The sequence below is a fragment of the Pectinophora gossypiella genome, chromosome 1, assembly GCF_024362695.1.
Source record: "Pectinophora gossypiella chromosome 1, ilPecGoss1.1, whole genome shotgun sequence".
Taxonomy (NCBI): Eukaryota; Metazoa; Arthropoda; class Insecta; order Lepidoptera; family Gelechiidae; genus Pectinophora; species Pectinophora gossypiella.
The window spans coordinates 1482588-1492234 of NC_065404.1; the positions used below are offsets into that span (position 1 = coordinate 1482588).

The 9647-nt window shown below is 38.8% G+C and overlaps 1 protein-coding gene across 1 annotated transcript in view; it reads left to right on the plus strand.

Moving 5' to 3' along the window:
- Nucleotides 1–9376, plus strand: part of LOC126368684 (nephrin) — a 760982-nt gene extending 751606 nt beyond the window's left edge. Inside the window, exon 17 of the mRNA XM_050012828.1 lies at nt 8908–9376. Coding sequence (XP_049868785.1) covers nt 8908–9099 — 192 coding nt within the window. The 3' untranslated portion in view covers nt 9100–9376. The remainder of the gene's footprint in view (nt 1–8907) is intronic.
- Nucleotides 9377–9647: the final 271 nt, after the last annotated feature.

Consider the following 9647-nt stretch of genomic DNA (forward strand, 5'->3'; position numbering starts at 1 on the left):
CTATCCGTTTTCCTGTAGCACTGCATCAACTTTTGTATGGAAAACGAATCACCTTAACGAAGAATTGTTATACTAATGATGCTAAAGTTTACAGTACTGTTGTTAGCAACTGTGGCAAAAGCATAGAATTGAAAATAATTTAAACTAACACAAAAAAAACATGAATTTTGCTACGGGAAATTCCACTTGCTATTAACTCGGAATCATGAGATGAATCATCCCCCGTCAGTATTCGTTACGGTGTCACTAACGCAAGCGCACTTGTATGGCTACCTGTACGTACTTGTACATAGTGTAAGTCATATCGTAACTAATACTGAGGGGGATGATTAAGCTCATGATTCTGAGTTAATATCAAGTGGAATTTTTATCGCAAAAGTATATAAGAATTCAAAATTATTTCAAAAAATCATGAATTTTGCGACGGGAAATTCCACTTGCTATTAACTCGGAATCATGAGATGAATCATCCCCCGTCAGTATTCGTTACGGTGTCACTAACACAAACTCACTTGTATGGCTACGTGTCTAGAAAGACGGAAAAAGCAGAAAGTCTCTAAAGACTTATAATTGAATACGTAACATTGCATCACTCCTGTGTCCCCAAAGGAGTAGGCAGTAGTGTATAATTACATCTTAACCTATTGTCATTGACCGGGCACAAATCCTGGAAACCACATGATTTAACATTTATCATAATAATGGCCCCGATTCCTGCAGACACCGCCTAATTTTATTTTAAGTTATATACGTCATTTTCATATCCGTCGAAAAGAAAAGGGACGGATGATTCACAGCTCTTAATTTTAGGAAGAATGAGTAAATGAATGAATAACCCGGGCCAATCAAAAGGTACGTCCCTGGTATGCAATCCGTTTGACGTGCTGTCTACTTAACTGTGTCGGGTTATTGACTGATGTAAAATTTTTAGACGGTTGGTTTAGATTTGTGCTTAAAATTGACGTGTGTTCCATAAATTTTATGCTTGTCGATTACCCGTCCCTTTCCTTTTCGGCGGATAAGAAAGTGACAGATATAACTTAAAATAAAATTAGATGGTATTTACAGGAATTAGCACCAATATATTATATTATTTTAATAATAATAGGTACCTTTTGAAGTTCTATCACTAGAAAAGTTACAAAGTGTTTTACATTCATAACCATTTTGTTTTCAAAATAACGTAAGCTCACGACTATATCCCAATTGGGGTAGTCAGAGGTACATCTGATGAACAAAGTACCCACACCTCACCGAGCTTTCTGTTAGACCAACGTGATAGGTGACCCGTATCGCCGTCTGTAATGGTCGAGCCAACATGCCAACTGTGTTAGTGAAAATGTAGACATAGAAACCGTAGTACCAAAATCGTGATATTTAATTTTTTCCGATTAAAAATCAAATAAGTAATAATAAAAAAGTTTATTCGGGTAAAACGTTAATATTTAGTTGGAAAACATAAAGGTATATGGGTGCCGTAGTTCACTAAAAAAGGCCAGGGTAACAATTCAATATCGTCATGACTTTTTTCTACACAGTTGTCACAAGTACCTCAATCGCAGTCATAAAATAAACGACCGACTTTAAGCAGATAAACCCACAGTAAAGAGCTAGTTCTTTTACGAACTTGTGAATTTATGTGACGGCAATTTTATGACGGCTACTTGTGTTGTTAAATGCCATCAATGCGTAACGTAATTTTGAAATTGAAGTTGTTTCACAGACAGCGAATCAGCGTAAATAAATTGAATAAAAATTAGACTGAGTACACATAGATAACCAAAATATTGTTTTAGTAGATTTGCCGCAAAATCTATTGCGATGGAAAAATGAGGGGCGCTGAGGGATTTCACTCGCTACAAAATTTAAAATATCAGGCCTGAGAGTGTCCAGTTGGGCGCGAACCTCGGCTCAGGGCGTCCTCTGAGATTTTAAGGAATTAATACCCACGCATTAGTACCACGCAGCGCGGAGGCGTGGTCGGTATCGGGGTTCTGAAAGTGTTTGTTGTTGCTTTGGCCGCCTCTATAGCTAGAGAGAGTAATTGGGTCCTCAGGATTGTGCATTTCGTCCTTCGTACAAAACATGTGATCGCTGAAAACTTCTTGGCAAAAAAGTTAAGACCTCTCTCTTATTGATGTATCTCCCGTTATTCGTGTATTATGAATTCGGAGGAGGCGAAAGTGGTGTGTCAGGATCGTAGTACCTAAGTGGAATTCGGGGATCTCTGCCTACCCCAATAGGAAATATGCGTAATCTTATGTATATATGTGCAAGAGCTCGGTAGGGTAGTTAGTATGTTGGTTTTTTATAACAATAAAAGTTAGAAAAATAAATAACAAACGTATTTAAAAAACAAATACGTTTTTTTAGTTTGACTACAAGGATCCTTGTGTTAGGAGATCTCCTGACGGCCTAAAATGGAAGGAAAGAGACTACAGAGTCCACACAGAAGAAAGGAAACGGCCATATTATGCAATTTTAGCTGCATTTAATATTACCTACTGACTTTTAAAACTCTGTGATCTTTCACTCCGGTGAACTTGCATTTAGTGGGATATCCCCTGAAATATATTCAGAGCGCCATCGTCCCCAGTTTCAGGCTATCTAAATTATATCACAGCCATTCTCGACGTTTCAAAACGAACTCCCGAAAGAGCGAAACTAATAGACGAACATATTGGACTGCACCCATTATATAACTCAGCACAAACCTCCGACTGAGATATCCATTTGATTTGTGCTTCCAATTTTCAGTTCCTACAGGGTTTGGTGTAAAAATTCATATATCACAGTGACTTTTATTGTAAGTAGATCACGCATTGGTTATATACTAAAATGCATCTGGCCCGCGATATTTCTCTTTAGCGGTCCCTCGCTGTCTTGGCAACGTTTTTGCTATTTCTCATGGCTACGTCGGTCGTATTTCGAGTCTTTATCGGGTATTTCTTCGCTGGCTCGATTCGGAATGACCTCTTATTGGAGCGATGATAAGATAAGAGATAAATGTAATTTAATTTGTTCTATTTTGGCGTTCTGGATAGGACTGGTTTGATAACCAACTACACTTATCTTTTAAGGTTCTCTTCAACCCTGTCTACGTTACGTCCCACTGCTCGGCACAGGCCTCCCCTCATTCAACCGGAGGGAGTATAGAGCATAACTCCACCCTGCTGCTCCACTGCGGGTCTAGATTAAAATCGCTAATTTATGTAAATATTTAGATAGATGTTTACTTTTAGATTGAATAAATATAGCGGCAGTCAGAGATAAACTAAGTACCCATGCCTCACCGAGCTTTCTCTTAGACCAACGTTCAAGATGGTAAGCCGTATCGCCGTCTATAATGGCCGAGGGTAACTGTGTTAGTGAAAACTGCGCTTAAGATAATTAATAAGTCATTGGTAGGTCCGGTAACCAACGCGCCTCATTTGAGAAGCAAGCCGATGGACAATAGGACACAGTGTCTATAGATTGAATACAATAATCAGAATACCTCATCTAAAATATTCGTACTTATTTCATGTAAATGGTTGTTGACAAATGAAATGAACTAATCAAGCCCCCAAATCCCGTGTGATGCCATGAGCGGGTTGGTGACGTCACTCCGGCGGCTACACGACGCGACGCCGCGCTGACAGCTCGCACCACACACCCAATACACCCACACAGACACACACACACACACACATACACACTGACTTTACATAATATCTTCACTTTTAAAGATTCACCATATCTTAATTCTACATATATCCGTGATAAAGAATATGTGTAGTGTTTGTGACATCGTAACGAAAACTTCGAAGGATGATTCAGACCATAATTATTATTCTGAGTTAATATAAATAAAATAAAGTGGAATTTTCCGTCGCAAAAGTAAGAACTGAAAATAATTTAAAAAAAAAGAACAAAAATTTTCATTAATTTTTTGACAGGAAATTCCACTTGATATCAACTCAGAATCATAAGTCTGAATCGTCCCGCTCAGTATTCGTTACGGTGTCACTAACGACCATACCTACTTGTATGTACTTGTAAGGGGTGTGAGTGACATAGTAACAAATTCTGAGAGGGATGATTCAGCTCATTATTCTGTGTTAATATCGAATGGAATTTTCCATGGGGAATAAATACCCAAAGGTCGGAAAGAAGAAAGAATTTTCAATCAAAACTGCCTTCTTTCCAACTGATGGCTGTTTTCTTTTTCGTAACTAACTTGTAACTGTCAAAATTTCGGAACACTCAACAGTGCTGCCACCTACATTTGAGCTTCTAGTTTTTATTCTAATTGGTTAAACAGGGCTTCGACATTTATAAGATTTTTATTTTCCTTATCACCAACATACTCTTCTTGTTTGGCACGACGAGCGTCAACTGACAGATAATGTCAGATGCATGACGCGTCAGCCAAGAATGTCACAATGGCTGTCGAATCCAATCTCGGAATCCAGCTATTTATAAGCTGCGTTGTCGGGACTCTTTGAGGGAGCTGTTTAAAGAAATAAATATACTGACGGTCGCAAGTCAATATATATATGAAAACATTGTGTATGTACGTAAAAATGTATCTCTCCTTCCGAGAAACTGTGAAAGGCATACTTACAATACAAGAAATAAACATAAAATTGCTATTCAAAATTCTAGATTAAGTAAATTAAATTCATCTTTATTGGGGTATGGGTCGTTCTTCTTTTTTATCGACAATGATCTGTCCTTCGTTCTGCTTCTGATAAGTTATGTTTTAGAATTTTGTTTCATGTTTCCATTGTCCAAAAATATAGTTATCTTATTATACTCAAAATACAAGCAAAATACTAATCGGTTCCTCAATTAGTCCTTAAAGAAGCTTGATTGTTTTTCACAAAATTCTGTGACAGAGTGGTAAATTAAAATGCTGTCTCCGATGAAAAGGACCACTCTGTCACAATATTTTTTGGAATGTGTCTACAAAGAAAAGTATGTTACCAAGATAAAGAGAACCTCTAAATGGTCCTCTACAGACACATCTTTATATGATGTTTTAAAATATTTAATGCCGTTATAATTTTAAAGATGTTAAATCCGATAAATTGAGAAAATGTCTTTTTATTGTCGATAAAAAAGAAGAACGACCCGTATACGTTTTTACAATAAAATACCAGATAATATTTTAAATTTGTCAGAAAATAAATTTAAAGCTCATGTGAAGCTTACTTTATGTAAAAATGCTTATTATAAGATTAATGACTACCTAAATGATAAAAATGTCTGGTATTGAATGTGTTCCTCTAGTTATTAAATAATTCCTCTAGTTATTAAATAACTTGTAATGTATATCCTCATTGGTTTTTAAAAGATGTGTTGCTGTTGCAGTTTCTTGTCATTTCTTCTCCTCAGCCATAACACCTTGCGAAATGACGTAAATTCAAAAATGTTACATTGACCTTCAACAAGTTTATCCATGATAATTACGTTGAATAAATGATTCTGATTTCTGATTAGCATTATTGTGCTGTGTGTAGTGTAACTTCACGATGCATCTGACAGCAATGTCAACGTCAACACTCGGGGAAAAACCGCCGCGGCCCCGTCCACACGTCCCATAGCAGACGTTACCATGACTGAAGGATGCGACCGCATATTCACCCACAGAGTGACGGCAGATACGCTCCGAGAGATATACAGGATGTTAGTAACACCGTAACGAAAAAAAAATAAGAATGTCAACTTGATTATACCGAAAATCGTTGGTGTTTTTCTTGTCGGAAATGTTTTATTAAGATTTTGAGATTTTGCTGCACCATTATAAAAAAATAAAAAAAAAAATATTTCGGACAGATGCCCATATTTGTTAGTATTACAAAAACTTAAAAACTATGTTAGTAGTGACAGAACAAAACAAAACAAAATTTAATTTACATATTTGCCAGGCCCGCCTGATGCACTACTCAAAACTACAGAAATCGTCCAAATTATAAACGATTTCTGAAGCGTACATTGACCTAATTTAGACCTAAACAAGTTGCCCATGACAGCGTTGGTAGACAGCGCGGTACATTTTAATTCCCCCCCAAGAAATGTTTAAACATGCCTTATAAACTATTCGGAAGGGGGCAGAGTTGAGAACAGCAGTAAATCGGGCTGATTAACTGAACAAACACCTTTGTGCAGGGAACAAGGGACGTTTTAATTAACTCCCGCGATAGTTTTATCGGATGGTTCTTTTGTGTCACCTCCTGAGTCAGCGGCGTGCTGGTGTTCCAAAGTGAAGATTTCAATATGCTCGCACTTTTATTTTTAACCGACTTCAAAAAAGGAGGTTATCAATTTGACCCGTATGTGTGTAATATTGTTGGGATTGCATAATATTCGTATTCGTCTATGTAGGTTTCGAAATTCATATACCAAATGTCATAGGTGTATGTATGTCTGTATAAAGTCGAATTCAGTGGTTTACAGCTCAAGCTGAGATTCGAACAAGGCTTTCACGTTTAGGAGAATCCCAGAAAGGGCCGTTGCACAACAGATGGGCTTTAGACTAACTGAACTAATTAGGAATCCGCATATAACGTGAAACCAGCTTTATGGGTTTGGTTAGAAGTTACAAAACACAACTAGCTTTTAGAACATCTTAGAAGAAACTGGATAACAACCAAGAAATCTTTTACATTGAACTATCCCCTCAATGATGTGCTCTCAAAAGCGACGTTTGTTATCAGATTGTTAGCTTCTTACAACATTTTAAAATTTCTCATCTCTGCTCGGCACTGGAAGATCGTCCTTAGTCCAACAACCTTGCTTGTCGCCCGTTTGAATTAGTTTTAATTTAGTCTTATCTGCGTCGCGACAATAGGCTGGCTAATTCGGCGAGATGCGTCCAGAGATACGCTTCACGCGGGATTACGCGCCTAATGTAATGGAGGTAGGGTTGCCTGAAGGAGTAACTCAAAAACAGGTGCTGTTTTAAATAAGTAGATTGTTTCGGCCCCTTGTTGGGCGCCCATTTGTAATAGGGTGCGTCCTTTTCCTGGTATTAAAAACGTGGCTTTCTTCCCTATAGGTAAATAATTCGATGTTCCACAATAAGAAAAGAAGAAAAAATAAAGTATTTACTTAATAAGTATTAGTTCTGTTTGCGTTGACCATATACTTATAAGATATCAATGTATATGACAGTACTACTCAGCAAGAAGATTGTATGCCTTCCAAAGAACTAACTACCTAATTCAATCATCACACACGGTTCACAATTGACAAACCTATCAGTTCTAGCTGGTACTATCTTAACATTTACCTATTAAATTACGTTGCAATAAGCCGAAGCTACTTTAAAACAATTGAAATCATCATGTCCCTACCCTTATCCCGTTTTTGACAGGGCCCGCTTACCTAACCTGAAGATTTAACAGGTCCGGTTTTTTACAGAAGCGACTGCCTGTCTGACCTTCCAACCCGCGAAGGAAAAAACAGCCCAATACTGATTAGGTTATATGCCACGGATACGCATCTCGGGAATGTGGTTTTCCTCACTTTGTTTTCCTTCACCGCTGAACACGTGAGAATCATCAAAAGGAATTCATATATGAAGAAAGTGGAACGGGTTGCCGGCTTAGGTATTCCCTCCTTCTAACAACATGGGGTCCTTCAAGCGAAGCGTGAAGAAGCACTTAGTAGGCCAGTCGCAACTGATTCGAAATTGACTCATTGCATTGCTCTTCTTCTTCTATCGTGTGGGTTGTGAGGTGGAGTACCAACCTCATCAACCCTGGTGTCAGGGTTTTTTTGGTGATTTTCCCTACTGTGACACCCACCGGGAATCAAACCCAGGACCTCCGGATCGTGAGTCCAACGCTCAACCACTGGACCACGGAGGTCGTCATTGCGTTGCTTATTAGTTGCTACTGCATTATGGTTTCTACAGGGTTACCATCAAGCATAGTCGAGCCAAGATACTTGGCCATTATAAAAAAAGAATATATTTTATGACCACCGTAAACGCGCGACTCTTTCTCGCCTAGACATACGTTACCCGTCACTCTCTCACAGTACTGCACAGAAAAAGACAGATGGTCTCTCTCGCGGCGAGAAAGAGTCGCGTGCTTACGGTGCTAAGCCCGCAAAAGCGTTAAAAATTTCGAGTTCCTGCAAGAGAAGCTCTGTGAGCGCAGCCCTGCCCACATGAGGCGCTAGTGTACATAGTAATTAGAACGCTGATTGGATGGCGCTATTCATGCCGTACGACCATTAAAATAACTCATACATAAGCGTAATGTTGTCCGCTAGTTCATTAGACTGCAGTAATTTATGTGGGAACTCGCCTGTTTTATTGTTAGGCTAAGTGCCAATAAGTTTGTGTCAGGTAATGTAAGGCTTGGGGTGTTATTAATGGGCGATGTATGGGCTTAGGTATTTCAAGAGTGGAGGTAGAAAACTTGACCGATTCAAGCATTATCTCAAAGTACATTCAGAGTTTAAGCATTGTATTTCCCGTTGTTCAGTAGAGAAATATGCTAGTTTCCAACAAGTAAAATTTTGACTAAACGACAATTCTTCAAATCGAGAAATTCTCAAAAAAAAATGTGTCAAATTGAGAATCGCCTAAGCGTCAAGACAGGTGTCAAACTTTAGTTACTTTTTACTAAACGACAACACGAAATTACTATGGAATTTGTACGAAAAACACACTGTGGCGTAAAGAAAAACGTGATAAAATGACTTATTTTTACGTTTTTCTTAATTAAAATTCATAAATAAGTTAAATATAAAAAGAAAATGTTTTTCGTTAAATAGTTTTAGATCTGTCTTTATTTAGTAATCAGAATTTCATAATTTATCTTGAACCTAGTACACGACCCAATTTTATGCATGTTGATTACTTTTTATCACTCCTGAAAGCGACTAACCAAAAACATGTATCTTCCGCAGGCATGTAACGGCCCGGGCGCGTCGTGGACGTGGGGCGCGCGGCCCCGCGAGCTGGGCGTGGGCGCAGAGGCCGTCAGACCCGTGATGATGGGGCGCAGCGCGTCGGCCACGCTCCGCGCCGCCGCGGACCTCAACGTCGACGCCATCAAAGAGAAACTCCTCGACCACCGGATTCCGGAGTCGTGTGTCTAGTCTAGCGTAGTCTAAGGGTTGCTGTGCTTCTACTGACGCAGTCTTTGGAAGTGTTTTGGTGTGATTGGGAAATTTTACTACCGTCAAAAATGTTGCCCACTATCGATAGTTTAAAAAGACCGATAGTGATTTTGTAGCACTTACTTTACTTTGGAGTACTGCGGGGCGGAAGGCAAGAGGGAAACCACTGCCCTATTTGTCCGTAAAAAGTAGCATGGAGAATGCTACACCGACAAGAGCATAGCTCTTAAATTAGTGATGTGATGAGCACTTACCCGTGCTCATACTCGTGTGTCTTTATAAGACCAATAGTGTCCACAGGCTATCAATAGTATCGATCCTATCAATAATATCGATAGTCCTTGCAGATTCTGAATGTGTTACGATGGTATTGGTCTAAAGGCGCTACCGATAATATCGATGATATTCAAGGTCAACAACGCATAGTCCAACTATCGATAGTTCAGCAACAGTACCACACAGGTCCATAAAGGACCATAAGGTGTTACTGCGAAGGACACAAAAAAAAAGTTCATATATTGAACGTT